Genomic DNA, 20,480 nt, shown 5'->3' with positions numbered 1-20,480 from the left:
GGAATGAAAACAAGCCAATCTGAAATTGGAGTAAAGAGGCAATTTTTTTAATGTAAGGAGTAGAAGGTACATATAATGGCGTGAAAATGTAAGGAGTAGAAGTAGAAAGTTGTCTGAAAAATAATTACTTCAGTAAAGTATAGATACCCAAAATTTCTTCTTAAGAAAGGTAATTAAGTATTTGTACTTCGTTACTTGACACCTCTGTCAGTCATAGACAACGGTGTGTCAGCTAGTGATGTCGTTTGTGAACGATTCGTTTATTTTGAACAAATCATTAGTATGACTCGGGAGTAATAAGTAGTCTCAGAAAGTGATTCGTTCATTTTCTCGTGGCCGAGATTTAAGAAAAGTAAAAATAACAAAACCTGTAATTATCACTTGTGAACAAATCTCATTCACATCTTACAAAAGTGAATGAGGTAAACAAATCCGATCTGTTTCCTCTTGAGTCTATGTTTTTGGATACGAGTCTTTGGATCATTTTTCACGTGATCTGGGCCCTGTTTGTCGTAAGGTAAGTTAATCAATTGTCCCTTTAGCCTGTTAACATTAGCGGGCTGATTGAGAACAGTAAATATCGGTTTGTCAATGGCTGATCCGCTTCCAAATCATGTGGATAATTTCAATCAGGCAAAACTTATCAGGGAAATTGCACGTGCACGTCCTACTTCAAAAGGTCCTACCCCCCCCCCCCCCCCCCCCCCCCCCGAGATTCAAAGAACCAAGTCCGTAAAATGATACAAACTTCCCATCACTAGTGCAGCTGTAACAGTTGCTCCCGGCAACGTTGTGGTAAGTTTGAGTGCACAAGCAAAACTTTTTTTTTTCTCACAGCTGCACTCTGGACATCCGGCACTGTGCCGGAATACTTCAAGCCCTGAGAGTGTGCTCCTAATCTCAGCTCAATACCTGTATAAAAGAAACCTGTCCATAGAAGCAATCAATCAATCTGATTCCAAACTCTCCACCTTGGCCAACACCGAAGAGCTGTCCAAGGATGTCAGGGACAAGATTGAAGACCTAGACAAGGCTGGAATGGGCTACAAGACCATCGCCAAGCAGCTTGGTGAGAAGGTGACAACAGTTTGTGCGATTATTCGCAAATGGAAGAAACAAAAGAAACTGTCGATCTCCCTCTCGGTCTGGGGTTCCATGCAAGATCTCACCTCGTGGAGTTGCAATGACCATGAGAACAGTGAGGAATCAGCCCAGAACTACATGGGAGGATCTTGTCAATGATTTCAAGGCAGCTGGGACCATGGTCACCAAGAAAATAATTGGTAACCCTACGCTGTGAAGGACTGAAATCCTGCAGCGCCCGCAAGGTGCCCCTGCTCAAGAAAGCACTTGTACAGGCCCGTCTGAAGTTTGCCAATGAAAATCTGAATGATTCAGAGGAGACCTGGGTGAAAGTCTTGTGAAAAGGTGAGACCAAAATTGAGCTCTTTGGCAAGAGCTTGACCAACTCGCTGTGTTGGGAGGAGGAGGAATGCCGCCTATGACCCCAAGTGTCGTAATAATAAGTGTTACAATTTATTTGTTACCGTTCGTAGTGTTGAACAGCAGAAAAATAGTTTGACGTTGAACTTCATAGACGTTGAACATTCTTTAGGCTTCAAATCAGCTGACGTCGCTAAGTACGCTGGGGTTGAAAAGTTACCGGACTGCTTGCCAAGTGCTACGAAAGATGTGAATCCGAGGCAAAAAGGCCACTTCCCTTGACAGAGGTCAAATATGCATAGCAAACTTCAAATGTAAAAAAATTGTTCACCGCAGAACGTTGGAAAGCCCCACTCCCAAGTACTGGAGCATTCTACAGTATTACGAACAGCCGTGTAATACAACTTTTTTACATATACACCAAGATTTCACAAAAAGTTTGGTCATGGAAATTTGGTTTAAAGTCATTGAAAAGGCATGGAAAAGTCATGGAAATCCGTTGGTCAAAATGTGTATAAACCCTGTCATAGCTGCATCCATGTTAGCAAGTCACGTTTGATGTGGTAATTTTATACACAAGGCACACATGTTCGAAGACTCTTTTTTTTTTGCCCCCTACAGTGCAATTCGGCTAGGTATACATCCGCGCTAAAATATCAAGGTGAAAGTCATCATAGCTTGCGAGAATAGATTAACGAATAGATTAACGACGATAATTTTTTTATCGGCGATTAGAGTCTTACCCGTTAACGTAGATAACGGCCCACTACTAGTAAAAATCTATGTGTAAGTAATTGCCAATCATACTGCAGTTCACCAATAAGTCAAAACAGCCAACAAGTGTCTACCTCACTCACTCACCATCATCAGCATTTTCACTATCCCCTTAGCTAGTATCTGTAGTAGCCCTAATTTCTGGTATTTGTTCTTGGGTGGGGTCTGGCTCTGTAAACAGCAAGGACAGTCAGTGACTTAAGTAGACATAAATATTTCATATCTTATTTAATTTTATAATGCTTTTGTACACGTTTATGGTTATGTTTTATGGAACAACTGATGAAGAACTAACATACCTAGTCTTCGCTTTAACATATAAAACAATCTAAATTGGCTTATCAATGCCATAGCTATACAAAAACAGCTTCACTTTATTATTGTATGAGGATGGCAAGCTGTAAGATTAGCCCCTGCTTAACATTAACAAGACTCGTGTCAACAGGCTACTATAGCAGTTAAGTTTTAGTAAACACTCATGTAAGAATGGAAAATGGTGTCCTACTGCTACTGGAATTTCTTTACGGTGTATTATAATGTTTGGCGAATGATAACCTTACTGATCCTTTCTGTGGATGATATTTAGTTAATCATTTTGTAATGTCAGCCTTGTCAGGCGATTATTTTTCACTGCTGACCACACGTAACGTTAAATGTTAGTGTCATTCGGTAGCTGGCTAAGCGCTAGCTCCTAACATTAGTCACTCCAACATCGTGACGTTGGAAGAGGCAAGCTACTATTTCTCGTGAACCACAGGGCGCCTGTGCAGCTAGCTTAACACTCATATTTCCTCAAAAACAAATCGCTGATATTGTGGGCTCCTGGTGTGCTCCTGGCCTCTCTTATCTTCCTCTCCTCTCTTTTTTGGCGTCCCGATTTCTGTTTCTGTTTTGGCATTGTCAGTTCTCTATTGATAACCAGCTGTCTGCTGCTGCAGTTCGTGAGCAACAACGTTACGTGCACATTTTCAAAAGAGTTAACCATGGACCAAACAATTTTTTTAAAGAAGGGTGTTATTGCTCGTAGAATATATATATATTTTTTCAATTTTGCTTGACTTTGTGGCTTTGTTTGAACTCTGATGCATTAGTATAAGGCCTATGCATAATAATTTTGTCATGGAAAGGGAAGCCTACATAAAAGGCTTCTGGGATTTTTGTGGGCCCCCCCTGGGCTGTGGGCCCCAAGAATTGTCATCACCTTTCACCCCTAAACGACGGCCCTGACTGGCTGAAACTGTGAAACCTCTGGTCCCTCACTGCTAATTTATAAAAGCTTCCATAGCATTTCATTAGTATGAAACTGAGTACCCAAGTTGACACCATTCTTTTGCTGCAGTTCAAAAGCCCGGGGGAACTAGGCGAACGACTGGTCCGTCTTAATTAAGTGAAATGCCATTGTTATAAGTCGTGCAATAACACGATGGGCATCTCAATTTAAATTCCTGACCAGCATGGTCAACTGCCCTGAAGATGGATTGTCAACCACCCGCTTAGCTGTGACGCAAACCAGGTGCTGTCTGCTATTAGCGTGGCTGGTCAGGGATTGTTTTTTAAATTTGTCGGTGCCTGTGTAAAAAGATACGTACAGACGACACAGTGCATCTTAGTTACATAAAAAAGCTGCTTCCGTTTGAGCCCGTAGCTCTCCTTTGCTGCCATCTTCACTTCAGTGTCTCGCGCCAGTTGTAATTTTTTTTATTGAGATTCGAGAATTACAATTTGACAACCAACTCATCATTCACTACTCAACTCTTGATCGGCCAAGGTGCACCCCACGAGCTTTAATTATGCATTTAGCAGATGGCAAAACATAGAGGATGTTAAGTTTTACAATGCCATAAAAAATAAAAAAAATTCAACCAATGCTTTGCAGTGGCCAGATCGGGACAGTGAGTTGCTAGTTTAATTGTCCCAATGTTACTTTTTACTGGCCCCAGGCCATCTGGCCATCGTTATTGTCGAGCCCTGATCTGCAAAGTGGGACAAAATCCTTCCTGAGATGTGTGCAAACCTGGTGGGCAACTGCAAGAAACGTCTGACCTCTGATTGCGAACAAGGGTTTTGCCTCAAAGTACTAAGTCATGTTTTGCAGAGGAGTGAAATACTTATTTCACTAATTAAAATGCAAAAAAATAAAATAAAAATTGACATACGTTTTTCTGGTTTTTGTTGTTGTTATTCTGTCTCTCACTGTTCAAATAAACCTACCATTACAATTCTAGATTGATTATTTCTTTGTCAGTGGGCAAAAGTACAAAATCTGCAGTGGATCAAATAATGTTGTCCCTCACTGTACCAACCAACAACTATCTTAATGTGCACTGGCAAGATCCACTCTCTTTTCCCAAAAATATTTTGAACAAAATCAGTACACATTTGTCTGCTTTCCATTCTTTCTCTCAAACTGGTGTCATTCCTCAGAACAATGGAAGCCGATTGACCCAGAGGACAAGAAACGGTATGACCGGGAGTTCCTCTTGGGGTTTCAGTTCAGCAGCGCCAGCATGCATAAGCCTGAGGGCCTGCCCCTCATCAGTGATGTGGTCCTTGACAAGGTACGACCACATCCTGCACAGCACGTTTGGAATTGCAATACAATTTTCCAAATGACAAAGTAACTAGTTTTGTATTTCGACCCAGTGCCTGAAAGGTACTTAAATGTACTGTTTACTTAGCAACTATGTTCAGGAACAAAAACCTTGATAGTCATAAACTTTGAACTTTCATGCTTTTCTAACTAGAGACAATGAATATTAATATTCAGTTTAATTCCCTTTATTCATCCTGTACAAAATTCAAGTATACTATTCATATCTTGCAGTTGATATTTGCTTGTTGTGTGTGTGTGTGTGTGTGTGTGTGTGTGTGTGTGTGTGGTAGGCCAACAAGACCCCGCTGCGTCCTGCAGATCCGGGTCGTCTGATGAATACTGGTCCTGACTTCACCCCCTCCTTTTTGGGGAACCTGGGCAGGCAGTCGACTGGCCCGCGGGGCCCGGTAAGAGACAGACTGGATGTTTAAGTGGTCTTTGCTCATTTGCCACACGTTTGCTCCTTTAAGTCCATTGTGGTAGTACATAAAAAAAACTTTTTGGTCACTTTTAGAACCCGTAATTGAGATAAGTTACTCAGTTACTTTGTAAGGTACATTTCTAATACTTATTAGGTCTCAATGGTCTCGTCATCTCAAATAGTGGGCTAGCATTAGTGAACTATTGACAGTCTTGTGTACAGAGTTCATAGGCCTTGTCTCCTCCATCTAGTCTTCCATTGAAGGTCAGGGCTCGACATTATGGCTTGTCCGCTTGTCTGGGACAAGTGGATTCTTTGTAGGGCAAGTGGAAGAGAACTGTACTGACAGTGGGACGTTAAAACTCAAACAAAATAAAATGCTAAGTTACTTCACGTTATGTTCCAATCATTACGTCTATTTTACCGATTTCATTTGACCGAATTCTGCATTAGCAAAACACAAAATAAGTGGCTTCGTCCCAAGATCTCTTCAGACAGTGCAGCTAATTTAATGTTGAACACTTAAACGGGGGCTTACTACCTGAAAGAGGAATTATTTACTGTGTCATCTCAGTTACACTATCAGGGCTTTAAAAAACTGTGACTTGCTCAAGTAGGCAAATGGCTAGTAGGACATAACATTTCATAATAAATTCAGTAAATCAAACAATGCTGTAAAACCCAGTGAATCGTTATACAGCTAACGTTAGCTAGCATCGCTACGACATTGGCTAACTCTACTTCGGTAGGCTATCCTCAGTATTTGCAAGCTATCTAAACTTATACTTTATCTGAAATAAGACAAATAGCCCCGAGACAAGCTTTCACAGGTGTTCGCGTGTCTATGTTGCTTCACTCCGTGGGCCTGCACCTTATCCATTACTGTTTACATTATTAGCAGGACTACTTGGTTGGCTGCCTTCTCAGCGTTAGAAGTACAAGGTTTGGTGTGAGAGCCTGTGAGCAGGGGTAATTGTAGGATCAGACCTCTAGGGGTGGTCAGCCCCCAATTAGAATGTGACATGAATACAGTGCCTTGCAAAAGTGCTAAACCCCCTTGCTTATATAAATCCCTGATTTCACTTGATAGCAATTAATAGATTTATGTATTATTCTGCAAAATGCTTGAGCACCCCTAAAAATTGTCTAATATCGCCACTGGTGTATAGCCTACTTTACAGTTTTACATTTATTCATTTATTCATTTAGCAGACGCTTTTATCCAAAGCGACTTCCAAGAGAGAGCTTTACAAAGTGCATAGGTCACTGATAATAACAACAAGATAGACCCAGAGCATTTCGGGTAGCCAAAACAAGCACACATTGTGAACAACCCAAAAATAAGTGCCAAAGGGAAAAACCATAAGAGCATGTAGTTAGCAAGTTACAATTTAAACAACATGAATCTGTAAGTGCAAGTGTACCTGTAGAAAAAAACAAGCAACAGTAAAATAAAAATTTAAGATTAACAAAAAAATGTTTTAGTTAATCGCATGCTGGGAGACAGGCGAGCAGCGAGTTGCAGTAGTCCAACTTGGAGAGGACAAGCGCTTGGACAAAGCTTACAGTTGAATATTAGCAGATATTTTATTATGTACATTTAACCAATCCAAATGCTGCCAACGCTTGCTAGGTAGGCCTACATCACTGCCGACGCAAGCTAACTAGAAACGTCAACACAATTATTTTTTTAAATAAAACGATACATCTTTAACCGGACAAGTGACTTTTGTGTATGGACAAGTGAAACGTGAAAACGAATGTACTTGTCCAAAAGACAAGTGCCTCAAAAAGTTAATGTCGAGCCCTGTAAGGTCATGGCTCATTCTTGCTCACCTCATCGCTCTAACCTGTCCTCCTTCCCCTCCTGGAAGTGCATTCGTACTCTCTCATCCCTCACCTACCTCCCTTCCCCCTCTCCCCAGCCCCCTGGCCCACGTCGTTCCCAGCAGGGCCAGAGGAAGGAGCCGCGGAAAATCATCACCAGTATGTCTCTGTGCGACGACGTGCAGCTCAACAAGGCAGAGAAGGCCTGGAAGCCCTCGGCTAAAAAGCTGGCATCAGGCCGAGGCCTTACTGGGGCGGAGGAGTCTGAGGATGAGGACCCAGAGCAGGTCAAGACCCAGGAGCTTTTCAAGCGCGTGCGAAGCGTCCTCAACAAACTGACACCCCAGATGTTCCAGCAGCTGATGAAGCAGGTGACCGACTTGACCATTGACACGGAGGAGAGGCTGAAGGGCGTCATCGACCTCATCTTTGAGAAGGCCATTTCAGAGCCCAACTTCTCAGTGGCCTACGCCAACATGTGCCGCTGCCTAATGGGGGTGAGTGTTAATTGTGTTGACACGAAGATGCTTGTTATCTGCAAGTCTTTTCTGGTCCTTCTTTTTAGCTCAAGCAACTGAATGTTTAAAATCTTAAGGAACAGATTTAACCTTATAGAATCTCTTGACTTCTCTTTCCATTTAACCGTAGAACTATCTTTTCTCATACCCTTCTTACCTACCTCTTTCTTTTCTCACCTCTCTCCCATGTTAGGCTTTTCCCCCAACTTTCTATCCACCACCCTTTGTGTCACTGTTTAAGTAATTGACAAGCATCTCCTTTCCTTGCCCCCTTTCTTATTATTTTTTTCAGCTCAAAGTGCCCACCACTGACAAGCCAGGAGTCACTGTGAACTTCCGCAAGCTGCTGCTCAACCGCTGCCAGAAGGAATTTGAGAAAGACCAGGATGATGACGAAATCTTTGAGCGGAAGCAGAAAGAGATGGAAGCTGCCAAAGAGGTTGGACACGTATCCGTACACTGATACGTTTGAATCCAAAGACCTAAAACGAGGTTGACTCCTTCAAGTCCAAACCGAGCATCTTGTTTTGAGAGGCAAAGCTGTACTATGGGAATTCTGTTATAGAGTCGAGTCTCCAGCTGTTTCAAAAAGAGCACATACTGTATTTCTTCGATTAAATGCTGCGGCATTTATTACACAACAGGGGTGCAAATGTTTTTATCCAAAATAGGTCATTTGTGTGATTTGGGTAGATCTGCAACAAAAATATTTTTTTAATCTGCGAACGCATGCAGTCATGAATATTTTTTTCAAGCTTGTTGTTCGGCCAACCAATGTCAACAAGACATGCACGCTTTTTATTTAGAGTCTTTGGGTCTGTAACTCCCAGAGCATGAAATGCTAATTCGTTAGCCTGGACCTAACCAGACTCTCGTGCGTTTCACTTGTAGAGAGAGCCTGGCCTCGCTCCATTGACAAGCGTTGATTTCCTTGTAGGCGGGTACTCTGTTGAAGTTTAAAACTATTGGATCTGCCATAACCAATCGCTAGCGCTCGCCTTAGCTAATTCCTTCACCACTACTGTAACAGAGCTAGCTGCCATAGCTGGAAAATCAAACTGTTCCCGAACCCCGTGGGTAGGAGGGCCACAACATCATTGCCACCAACAAAACTCAGCAAAACTTGTTCTTGCTCCGGCTTTAGTTTATAGATATTTGGCAGTGTTGCCACAATGGACCGAATGGCTTCGCTGGCATCTTTCTCCGCCGCCATTACGGAACTACAACACAAACTAGCGCACAACATCAACTTACTGATGTTGTGCGCTACTTTACTTTGAATAATTTACTATCTATGAATATAGCTTCTTCCTAAATTGTTTTGTTTCATTCGTTTGTGTTAAGATTTAATTTCATGTTCATTGGTCCCTGCCTTGCTGCTTCAGACTGCGCTCTGCCAATTCGAGTTAGCATAGGCTAATCGTGAAAGTGGGGCTCTGGTGGGGCTAGCCCCTCTCTCACAATGCAATGTACATTGGACGTGGGAAAGTTTTAATACGCATGCTCAGAATGTAATGTAATGTAAGTAGATCACACAAATTTGATGCCAAGTGGGGCTGAGAGCCAGTTGCCCCACCACAGCGTCATTTCGTATTTCAGACCTGATTGGCTATCTGTCTTTCTGGCGCCAACATTAGTCAGCAAAAAGGAGAGCGTGGTGGGGCTAGCCCCTCTCCCACAATGCAATGTACATTGGACGTGGGAAAGTATTAATACGCATGCTCAGAATGTAATGTAATGTAAAGTAGATCACACAAATGTTATGCCAAGTGGGGCTGAGAGCCGGTTGCCCCAATACAGCGTCATTTTGTATTTCAGCCCTGATTGGCTGCTTGTCGCCAACATTAGTCGGGAAGAAGCGCGAGGAGATGTAGCTTGATTGTCTTAGCTAGCTTGTTAGCTTCACAAACGCCAGATAACTTGAGAAAATGAATAAAGTGGATTTCATACTTGAGCACTGGTTATATACCCTATAAACCCTTAATTTGGAGGAGAAAGTTGAAGTAAAGCAGCTTAAGTGGTGCCCATCAGCCACGATATTGTCATCGCTCAAACTGCTGTTAAAAGTAACCGTAGGTTTAAAGTGGAGTGGTTTTTGAAGAAAAAGTGGCTAACGGTTAGTCTAGTTAGCATACAAAAGAAGGCACCTTTCTCTTCAAGTGAGCTCTCAGCCTTGGTGAGTAAAAGCATATTTTATCATCCTGCCTTTGTGGTGCTGGTCCGTGCATTGGTCATATTATAGGGCTGGATCGATAGATAAAGATGGTGACGTGTCAGTGTGTCCATGCTTATCTGGTTGTTGTCATAGAATGGATCTGTATCCCTAAAAAGTTGTATTTCTGCTTCGTTGTGGCCTTCCGTTGTGTTGAGCTCATTGCTGTTTGCGCATGTCCCTGTAGGCACATTGGTTCTGAGCTTGGTTGCATTCTTAATTTAGGTTTGTAAATATGACAGTGGTAATTTTACATGTGTGTGTGTGAGAGAGACAAGGAGAGCAATTACACAAGGTCTCTCTCTCTCTCCAGTTTGTCTACTACAATACCTGGTAGAAGCAAGCCGCTTTGTCGTTAAAAGTGTTGTGTGGAGCCACGCTGTTTGTTGACGTGTTAAATAAACACATCAGTAGCAAGAGGGACTTTTGTAGCTTACTGGTATCCTGTATTTTTAAATGTTTTTTGCCCCACAAAAATATTTTTGGATTAATATTTTTTTACATATAAAAACGCCACTGTATATATATATATATATATTATGACCCCGGAGGGGGTTCGGAGCCTTGTCACCTTTTTCATCCCTGATGAGTTTGCACCCCTGACACAATGTTCATTTTTGGTGCAGCGTTTATTCGAGGGTGGCGTTTAATCAGTAAGAGAGATTTAGTGAATTGTTGCTGCAGTGCGGCCATAAACAAACAAAAAATAGACAAGGAGGTCAAACACAAAGCCTAGTGTAAAATTGAAGTGTTTATTACACAATGTTCATTTTTGGTGCGCGTTTCTTCGAGGGTGGCGTTTATTTTGTTTAATCAAAGAAATACGATAAGTCAAAATTCAGATTTAGGGCATGAACAAAAAAAGGGCAAATTAAATTGAACTTGGAGCTGACCGCCTGTCTGATCCCCACCCGAGCAGGAAGAGCGAGCCAGCCTGAAGGCAGAGCTTGAGGAGGCCAAGGACAAGGCACGGCGGCGCTCTCTTGGCAACATCAAGTTCATCGGGGAGCTGTTCAAGCTGAAGATGCTGACAGAGGCCATCATGCACGACTGCGTGGTGAAGCTGCTGAAGAACCATGACGAGGAATCCCTGGAGTGTCTCTGCAGGCTGCTGTCCACCATCGGCAAAGACCTGGACTTCGAGAAGGCCAAGGTGAGCCACATGCCTTTTTACTACGCTTCCTTTGACTACAAAGATTACCTTCTTTTTGAGCCGAGTGTCTGGGCCACTGACTTTTAAGTGATGGGATTGAGGGACTGAGGATGTCACATTAGTGGAGACACGTCACACAAACACGCACATGCTTTCCACTGCCACCCTGAACTCGTCTGCCTCTGTTCTTCTAAGCCTCGTATGGATCAGTACTTCAACCAGATGGACAAGATCATCAAGGAGAGGAAGACCTCGTCCAGGATTCGCTTCATGCTGCAGGATGTTCTGGACCTCAGGAGGGTATGCCGCATCCTTGTCTGTCCCAAAGACTGTTCATCTTTCTCGCCCCCTTCCTCCTATCCATCTCCTACCTCTCCCTTACCTTGTTCTCCTAACTCCGTCCTGCCTCATTCTTGCCTCACTTTCCTACCTCTTCCTCATCAACTCCATCTTACCTCTCCAGGGCTCGCAACATTTCAAAATCTCTGGTAGCCCCTTGGGCAGGCACTTTTCAGATTTTGAAAACTGTTACAATTGGATATAAAATAATCTAATAAGAATCATAAAATATGCATTTTAATGTAACTGAATAGTTCGAATATTAAAGAGTGGTTATTATAATATAAAATGTATTGCCAGTTTTTTGAGGCAAGTAAAATGGTGCTCTAATTCTTTAATGCTGTTTATACAGCAGAATATAAGAGTGTGTATACCAGCACATGGATTCAAACATTCTGACACGCATAGTGAAGCATTCACATGAAAGTGAGGCTTAGTTTTTTATTGATCATGTATTTTTCGTGAAACAATTGCACTGCGTATTCGATACAAGTTTTGAAGCCAAACTTCGTTCGTACAAATCCTCATGATCAAAAACTTCCCCATCATATTTTTCCTTAAAATAACAAATCAAGAGGGTGAATAACGTGCATCAAGGAAGGAATTTGATTACACTATTTAAAATTGCCCGTTGGGCAGGCTGGTGATGCATTTTGGTAGCCTGACTGGAAAACCCAATAGCCCTGTTAAGTCGGGCTAGCGATTTTGCGAGCCCTACTCTCTCCTACGTCTACCTATCTTTAACACAACTTCTTGCTCTCCTTCTCCCCTTGTAGTTTTGAGATTTAAATTGTATACTTTGAGTTCTCTCTCTGTCCTTTGCAGTGTAACTGGATTCCTCGTAGAGGTGACCAGGGCCCTAAGACCATCGATCAGATCCACAAGGAGGCTGAGCTGGAGGAGCACAGAGAGCAGATCAAGGTGCAGCAGCAGCTGCTAAACAAGAAGGACGGTGGAGGAGGAGGCCGGATGGTAGGAGGTGGCTCAGGAGGCCGGGGGGGCCCCCACACCCCCGGGGGAGGCCGGGGTAGCCAGCCTCAGGACGAAGGCTGGAACACGGTGCCCATCTCAACCAAGAACAGACCCATCGACACCAGCCGTCTTAGCAAAATCACCAAGGTGGGTGGACCCTGCAGGGGCCTTTCTTTTAACTTATGAGCTCCAATGGGTCATTAATCAGAAATGAGATAGGTGGGTAAAATTGTATTTTACAAGCTTGTACCCCTTAGAGAGTTCTGATTCATAAAAAAATCGGTTGTTATGGTATTTTTTGTGTGTGTGTACGTTCCCCTCAGCCTGGTGCTCTGGACTTTAATAACCAGTTGCTGGCCCCCGGGGGTAAAGGCATGTGGGGTAGCTGGGGTAAGGGCAGCAGCGGCGGAACTGGAGCCAAGCAAGCCAGCGGAGGAGAACAGGGTAAACACACTAGAACCCACATCTATTATCATTTGGTTGTTACGCAAGGAGGTGGAACTACGGTAGGTTAATGCTTCAATCCTCTTTGTAATTCAGAGCCTGGCCGTCCAGCCACCAGCACCGTTAACCGCTTCTCAGCTCTGCAGCAGTCTGCCCCACCTTCATCATCTTCCTCAGACGCTGACCGCAGGGTGCCCCTGAGGTAGGGTCAGCCATTTGCCACTTTCCCTTCTATTAATATCCTCTCATCTCTTGTTCTCTCTCTCCTGCAGTCTTCTGTCCAATTCCCCAGTCGGTCACCTCCACTTTACTCTTCTTTCTCTCTCAGGTCCAGTTCAAGTCGGGACCGTGTCAGCGACCGCTTCGAGCGACCTGACAGCCGCGAGGAACGCAGCGCCCGGCCACCTGTCACGAAGCGCAGCTTTAGCAGGGAGACAGAGGAGCGTGGCGGGCGAGGGGGCGAAGGCCGCTCATCTGCAGAGCCTGTACGCCGCGTGGCTAGCATGACGGATGACAGGGACAGAGGCAGCCGCGACCGAGCGCCAAGCAAGGAACCTGCCGGTAAGGGGGTTGGGGGGTAAAATGGAAAAAGAGATTGCAAATGGGTCGATTTGGGAGTGAGTTTGTTGTGGTCAGTAACAGGGCTGGACTGTGTAAAAAAAAAAGAAAAAAGAAAAAAAATAAAAAAAATGCCCTAGCATTTTTGCTCAGAGCAGCCCACCAAAATCGGTCGTACACAGGTGCCAGGCCATGGTCACCTCTCCTCCATGTTCTATGTTCACCAGTTTTTGCAAAATGTCAGGTACTATAGGCTTAGAAACTGAAGCTATAGCACTAAACATGTCCATTATTTTTGCACATGTTGAGGCATCAATCTCTAGACTTTAACTTTTTTTTCGCAATTTCTCCGCACCCCCTTTGCCCTTGCACTATTGTTTCTCCATCCTAATCCACAGATTTTTGGCTCTGAGCCACTGCATCTGACGCAAGAAACAGAGGGGGAGGGGTGGAGCCTGTTAAAAGATGTGATTGGGCCAGCCCAGTGTTAGTATGGCTGTCCCTGCTTTATGGGCCGGTCGTTAGCCAATTTAAAGTTTATTAGAATATATATATATGTATTAGTGCTATCAAACAATTACAATATTGAATCGCGATTAATCACATTAATGTTATAGTTAACTTGCGATTAATAGCAAATTTTGATCTATTGTAAATGTCCCTTGATTTATTTTTGTCCCATTACATTTTAATTTTTCTGAAAACAACATTGCAATCGCCTGGCTTTGACGAGGGGGCGGAGAGTTTGCATCAGCTGTGTGCTCGGCCATCAAGTGGTATTTCAGACTGGACGTGCTGCGATGATAGCTCAGTTCACAACGACAAAACACACAGATCATTTTGGTCTTGTCAATGGAACTATTTGGCAACTTTTGAAAAGTAAACCTTCCATTCAGAATCTTATTGGCATCCATTTCGGCGTCTCGCGCTTGCCATCCACTCAAAACTTAACGTTACTCTTTAGCCGGCTCGCAAGCCCAAACAACTGTGTGCGGCGTGCCTGTTGTTTTGTTTCTGGTCTAGCTAGATCCGGTGTTGTAGTTTTTCTTACGTCACTAGTTGTTGCAACAGCATGTGAAAAAAACTACAAAGTTTGCTAGGCCGTTAAAATGGGTTTGCGTTAACGCCGTTATTAACGCGTTAAACTGAAATATATCATATTGGCCCCAAGTGTTCGGGCTTGGTCAGTAATGTTTGCTGTTGTTCCTCCACAGTAAAGCGTGAGAATGCCCCCTCTCCTCCCTCCAAGCCAGCCATGACCGAAGAGGAGTTGGACAAGAAATCAAACGCCATCATCGAAGAGTACCTCCACATAAATGACATGAAGGTATGCACACGCAGGACATCACATAAACACTACACAGAAACTACGGTAGAGTACATTCACATTGCCATGCTCAATGTGACATGTCTCATTCTCTCTCACATTACATTTCCATTTAGTAATTTAGCAGACGCTCTTATCCAGAGCGACTTAAAGTTAGAACAGGGACGTTCCCCCCGAGGCAAGTAGGGTGAAGTGCCTTGCCCAAGGACACAACGTCATTTTGCACGGCCGGGAATCAAACCGGCAACCCTCTGATTAGTAGCCTGATTCCCTAACTGCTCAGCCATCTGACCCCCCCCCCCCCCCCCCCCCTCACACACACATTTCCTCAGGTATACATGCAACCATTCCCTTAAACACAAAGGTCGCACACAAGCACAACCGGTATTTCTTAACTAGAAAATACCTGAAAGACGTGTTATTGATTCCTTTTCCCTCTTGGACTGTAGGAGGCGCTGCAGTGTGTGGCAGAAATGAACAGCGGCTCACTACTGTTTGTGTTTGTGCGGAACGGTGTGGAGTCTACCCTGGAGCGTAGCACCATTGCCAGGCAACACATGGGCCTGCTGCTGCACCAGCTCTACATATCTGGCTCTCTGACTGCTCAGCAATATTACCAGGGGTGAGACAGCTGTGTGTGTGGGAAAAGATGCGAAACATCTGTTTTAAATATAATGCCGTGTGAGGTAATAATACAAATGTTCTAAGGAGACCTGGGTGTTTTTTTTTTGGGGGGGGCCATAGGCTACAAGAGATCCTAGAGGTAGCCGAGGACATGGCCATAGACATCCCCCACATCTGGCTCTACCTGGCTGAACTCATCACTCCGATGCTCCATGAGGGAGGCATCCCCATGGGACAGCTGTTCAGGTGAGACCAAGGCTGCACAATGCGCGGCGGTACTTGGGAAAGGCCTCCACACTGTGCTCTGTGAAACTGCTTACACAGAAAATTGTGTATCAGCAGTAAATAAATAAATCCCTGTCTGTGTGCAGGGAGATCTCCAAACCCTTGGTCCCTCTGGGTAAAGCAGGTGTTCTGCTAGTTGAGATGCTCACTCTCCTCTGCAAAGAAATGGTATGTGTGACTTCACCTCAAGTACCAAATTAATGACAGTTGTCCATACATACTAATGATTAATGCTTTTACAAATGGACTGCACATGCAGTACAGTGTGTGTGTGAACACAGTATTAACGATGTCTGTCTGTGTGTGTGTGTGTGTGTGTGTGTTAGACCCACAAGAAGGTTGGTGGACAGTGGAGAGAAGGAGGGCTGAACTGGAGTGACTTCCTTGCCAAAGACGAGGACATCAACAAGTTTGTCACTGAACAGGTCAGAACCGTGTGTCCACGCCTCTTTCTGCATCACGCCAGCCAATGGATACTCTCTACACATCTGCTAGCTCTTAATATTTGTGACAAGTCCTGGTATTTTAGTCCCCAGTCAGTTCATGGTAATTTCAGTATCAGGGCCCTATTTTAACGATCTGAATTGCAAGTATCAAACGCGAAACGCAAGTAACTTTGTGGGCGGAACTCGGGATTTTAAAATGGGTTAGTCTGAAGTAGCTACATTACTCATAGGGGTGGTTTGGGTGTAACTTGCAATAAACCAATCAGAGCATCTTCTCACATTCCCTGTAAAAGAAAACGCGCTTGTTCAATGGTGGATTGCTATTATAGGTTCATAGCCGAGGAGACCAACGTTCTTGTCAGGGCCTTAAAAGACAAAGTTACATTGTATGGGGATTGGAGAAACCCACCTAAATCAGCTTCGGTTAAACAGGCGTGTTTACCATTACTTTTTACCATTGCGAATACTGCGATTAGCCTGAATAATTTGGATAAAAGTGCACGCTAGATTTATGCCTTTTTTCACATCCACAATGATTACCCTCGTGTGGTAATATCTTTCCTTGTGATTTTGTATGATTTGTAAAAATGGGTTGAAAAAAACTGTTGCGTCTTTGTAGATGAGACAATCACAGTGTATGGGCGTTGTGCATACACTACATTATGGCCAAGCATGCGCCCTAAAAATAGCATCTGAATAACGGGCCACTGACTTTATACTAAATTTTTCCTGGTCTGTGGCAGAATTGTTTTCTGAAACAGCAAAATAGCACCAGGGAACATTTGCGCCGGAACACGCCTCCTCTTTTTGCTGAAATGCCCCTGGGAGCGCAAGTTTGTTCCCTAATTTACCGCCGTGTGTCTGTGGAGGGAAAAGTCAGCTGTGCGTCAAGTGCAAAATAGGAATGATACATGCGTACAAAGTTAATTGCGCTGGGTTCAAGATAGGGCCCTGATTTTTTCCTAGATCATGAAAGTGCACATTGTACGCTTTCAAATTATGTCTCATACATTGAAATCTGAAAATATTTGAAGGTGATATGCATATTTGAATGTTGGTACCTCTTAAATCTACGAGCTGAGAAGATCCCCTTGAAAGATTTCAAACTTTTTCTACGCTTTCTACAGGCAGGTAATAGGTGGAAACAATTGCTGGTTAACTCTACCCTCAACCATATGGATTGTGTGCTAACATAGCTCACAACTGTTTGACTAAGGAAGGCATACGGTGCATGGCTGTCAATTTTCTATATGTTTGGTTAGGGCTGGGCGATTTGTGTAAAGAATATCGATATAGATATTTATATTTACATTCGATAATGATAATTAAGACGATAGACCACAGATCTGTAGTAGTAGCTAAATAAGTCTTGTCGTCGTCATCTGCCGCTTATCCGGGGGTCGGGTCGCTGGGGCAGTGACCTAAGCAGGGAGGCCCAGACTTCCCTCTCCCCGGCCACTTCCAGCAGCTCTTCCTGGGGACCCCAAGGCGTTCCCAGGCCAGCCGAGAGACATAGTCCCTCCAGCGTGTCCTGGGTCTTCCCCGGGGCCTCTTCCCAGTGGGACGTGCCCAGAACACCTCACCAGGGAGGCATCCTGATCAGATGGCCGAGCCACCTCAACTGGCTCCTCTCGACGCGGAGGAGTAGCGGTTCTACTCTGAGCCCCTCCGGGATGACCGAGCTTCTCACCATATCTCTAAGGGAGAGCCCGGACACCCTGCGGAGAAAGCTCATTTTGGCCGCTTGTATTTGCGATATCGTTCTTTCGGTCACTACCCATAGTTCGTGGCCATAGGTCAGGGTACGAACTTAGATCGACTGGTAAATGGAGAGCTTCGCCTTTCGACTCCGCTCCTTCACCACGACGGACCGATGCAGAGCCCGCATGACTGCGGACGCCGCACCGATCCGCCTGTCGATCTCGCGCTCCATTCTTCCCTCACTCGTGAACAAGACCCCGAGATACTTGAACTCTTCCGCTTGGGACAAGATCTCCTCCCCGACCCGGAGATGGCACTCCACCCTTTTCCTGTCGATAACCATGGTCTTAGATTTGGAGGTGCTGATTCGCATCCCAGCCGCTTCACGTTTGGTTGCGAACCGCTCCAGTGAGAGCTGAAGGTCGCAGCCCGATGAAGCCAACAGGACCACATCATCTGCAAAAAGTAGCGACCCGATCCTGAGGTCACCAAACCGGACCCCTTCAACGCCTGGCTGCGCCTAGAAAAATTCTGTCCATATAAGTAATTAACAGAATCGGTGACAAAGGGCAGCCCTGGCGGAGTCCAACCCCCACCGGGAACAAGTTCGACTTACTACCGGCAATGCGGACCAAACTCATGGCACCGGTCGTACAGGGGCCGGACAGCCCCGATCAGGGAATCCAGTACCCCGTACTCTTGGAGCACCCCCCACATGAGCCCCCTAGGGACACGGGGGGGCTCATGTGGCCTTTTCCAAATCCACAAAACATGTGTGTCTATAAGTCTGTGCCAAAGTGCCAAAATAAGTCTCTTCCTCAACTTTTTCCCTACACTCGGCATAAAGTTTAGGCAGAGCGTGTGAGAGAAATGTTTGTGGCCAGGGAGCATGTACCTGGGGTCAAGTAACTTAAGCTTTTTAAAACCTTGCTTTTTATCAATAGCCTACCTATCAATACCTTGGCACGAACTCACACTTTCTGCATGTTCCAACGAGTGATTTTGCTTCAGGAGGTAAAAAAGGTTTCTTATATATAGTGTAATAATTGGACCAATACACTGTTCCTCTTGGTCCAGAAGACGTTCTCAAAAGTTAATAAATCATTTTATTGACCTCCCGAATGTTTGCAGAGGTAAATAAACGTTTTTAACCAACCAGAGAGTTGTTCTGTTCACGAAATAGAGAATTTGTTATTGAAACTCCAGTTGTTGATATGTTGCCTTGGAGATGTAGTGACGTCACCAGTGCAAGTGCAGCTGATTGCTCTGACAACTAGGCGTCTGCTCCAGATTCCACGTGTTTGATTGGGATCTTCCCACGTATTGTTGTAGTATATAAGAAACCAAATGTTTACTCTTCGATAAGTCAGCAAACGCTTTGTTGCCTCGATTTGTTAAACAACCTACGGTCTCGGTTAACAAACGTTTGAACAAATCTTGGTTTACCAAGGCGTTTACAGACCTGTCGAGGAGTAAACATTTGCTGTTTCTTATTTACTAGTATTATAATTGGACCAATACGTGTTCTTATTGGTCCAGAGACATTCTAAGAAGTCCGCAAACGTTTTTGCGGACCTAGCAAGCGGTTACCTTGAAGATGTTGACAACATGGCGTCTGCTCCAGATTTGTCGTGTTTGATTTGGGATTTTCCTACGTGTTCTTGTATTATATAAAAATAAAATATGGACTTTTCGACAGATCTACAAACACCTTTGTAAGCAGAGATTTGTTCAAACATTTGTTAACCGAGACCGTAGGTCGAGGTCAACAAGAAGTCCACATTTGCAGTTTTTCTTATTACCAGACTTGGTAGCCACCTGTTTGTTTACTACTGTACACCAATTTGCACCGGACATTGCTCCGCTCTTTGTCGGATTTCAAAAAGCCAAACAACTTCCAAATAACTGAAGAAGACAAACCCTTTTTATCAGTAATTTCTTCATTGTTCATCTCCAAGTTGCTTAGTCGTAGTCGCTGCCACTGTTTTCGGCAATAACACTAATTTTCCGTGGTTAACATTAGCTACTCCACTCGAGGTGCTTCGTATATTTCAGTGAGCGTAGGTTACCATTTCTCTGCAACTTCCTGCTGCATCACAGAAATTAAATGGACTGCTGTTCCGAATTATGCTTTAGCGACATTATCGATATTATTGAAAATGAATTAATGTTACGATATCTTTATTGAGGGAACTCGTTACTTCGATAATATTCTTTTATCGATTTATCGCCCAGCCCTATGTTTGGTACATAACAGCAACAGAAAAACATGAACATGCTTGCCTACAAAGTGCTAGATGATCACACAGTCCATAAACAGGCCAGATAGATGTGTGAATTGACGAGATTGCTTCATTTCCATCATGCGTGTACTCCAAGATAAACAAGTCCATTGCCAATTGTCTTACCAGCAGAGATACATTTGCTTATAGCAGAGGCCACTAATAATTTTGTAAAATAACTCCCCACGTCTCAACCCCAAAACCCAACTAGAAAACAAGCCTACTTTTTTGACAAATTATAAGTATTGTCATCCTAATTATTATTGACTTATTTAAAACCTTTTCCTTCCTAGCATGATTTGAAGATATGAACCTTTTTACCAGCACGTGTCACATTTGTATGTGTGATCTGATCATATGGATTTCCTCATCACAGAAAGTGGAATTCACATTGGGGGAGAAGTTGGAGTCTGAAGAGACTAATGAGAAGAAGTTGTTGAGTGGGGAAGAGCTGAGCAAACAGCTGGACAGACTAATCCAGGACAAAGCCAACAACCAGCGCATAAGAGACTGGGTGGAGGTTTGTGTTGTGGAGACATGCTAGTTTCTATTTTACTCCTG

The 20,480-nt window shown here is 44.0% G+C and overlaps 1 protein-coding gene and 1 non-coding gene across 5 annotated transcripts in view; both read left to right on the top strand.

The window, feature by feature from the left end:
- Window positions 1–20,480, top strand: part of eif4g1a (eukaryotic translation initiation factor 4 gamma, 1a) — a 64,319-nt gene that overhangs the window by 10,169 nt on the left and 33,670 nt on the right. For all 4 annotated transcript variants that reach the window (XM_047018172.1, XM_047018171.1, XM_047018173.1 and 1 more), the window contains 16 exons: window positions 4,642–4,775; window positions 5,101–5,217; window positions 7,157–7,555; window positions 7,869–8,015; window positions 10,708–10,941; window positions 11,137–11,241; window positions 12,106–12,399; window positions 12,576–12,696; window positions 12,793–12,898; window positions 13,025–13,257; window positions 14,469–14,581; window positions 15,031–15,203; window positions 15,326–15,451; window positions 15,577–15,658; window positions 15,817–15,915; window positions 20,296–20,439. In XM_047018172.1, coding sequence (XP_046874128.1) covers window positions 4,642–4,775; window positions 5,101–5,217; window positions 7,157–7,555; window positions 7,869–8,015; window positions 10,708–10,941; window positions 11,137–11,241; window positions 12,106–12,399; window positions 12,576–12,696; window positions 12,793–12,898; window positions 13,025–13,257; window positions 14,469–14,581; window positions 15,031–15,203; window positions 15,326–15,451; window positions 15,577–15,658; window positions 15,817–15,915; window positions 20,296–20,439 — 2,627 coding nt within the window. The remainder of the gene's footprint in view (window positions 1–4,641; window positions 4,776–5,100; window positions 5,218–7,156; window positions 7,556–7,868; window positions 8,016–10,707; window positions 10,942–11,136; window positions 11,242–12,105; window positions 12,400–12,575; window positions 12,697–12,792; window positions 12,899–13,024; window positions 13,258–14,468; window positions 14,582–15,030; window positions 15,204–15,325; window positions 15,452–15,576; window positions 15,659–15,816; window positions 15,916–20,295; window positions 20,440–20,480) is intronic.
- LOC124466368 lies at window positions 10,977–11,053 on the top strand. The gene has a single exon (XR_006955928.1). It is a non-coding gene; the product is annotated as a small nucleolar RNA SNORD66 (small nucleolar RNA).

Source organism: Hypomesus transpacificus, unplaced genomic scaffold (assembly GCF_021917145.1).
Source record: "Hypomesus transpacificus isolate Combined female unplaced genomic scaffold, fHypTra1 scaffold_96, whole genome shotgun sequence".
NCBI classification, from domain to species: Eukaryota; Metazoa; Chordata; class Actinopteri; order Osmeriformes; family Osmeridae; genus Hypomesus; species Hypomesus transpacificus.
The sequence above is the reverse complement of the archived record's forward strand: the minus strand, read 5'-3'. Positions and strand labels throughout refer to the sequence as shown.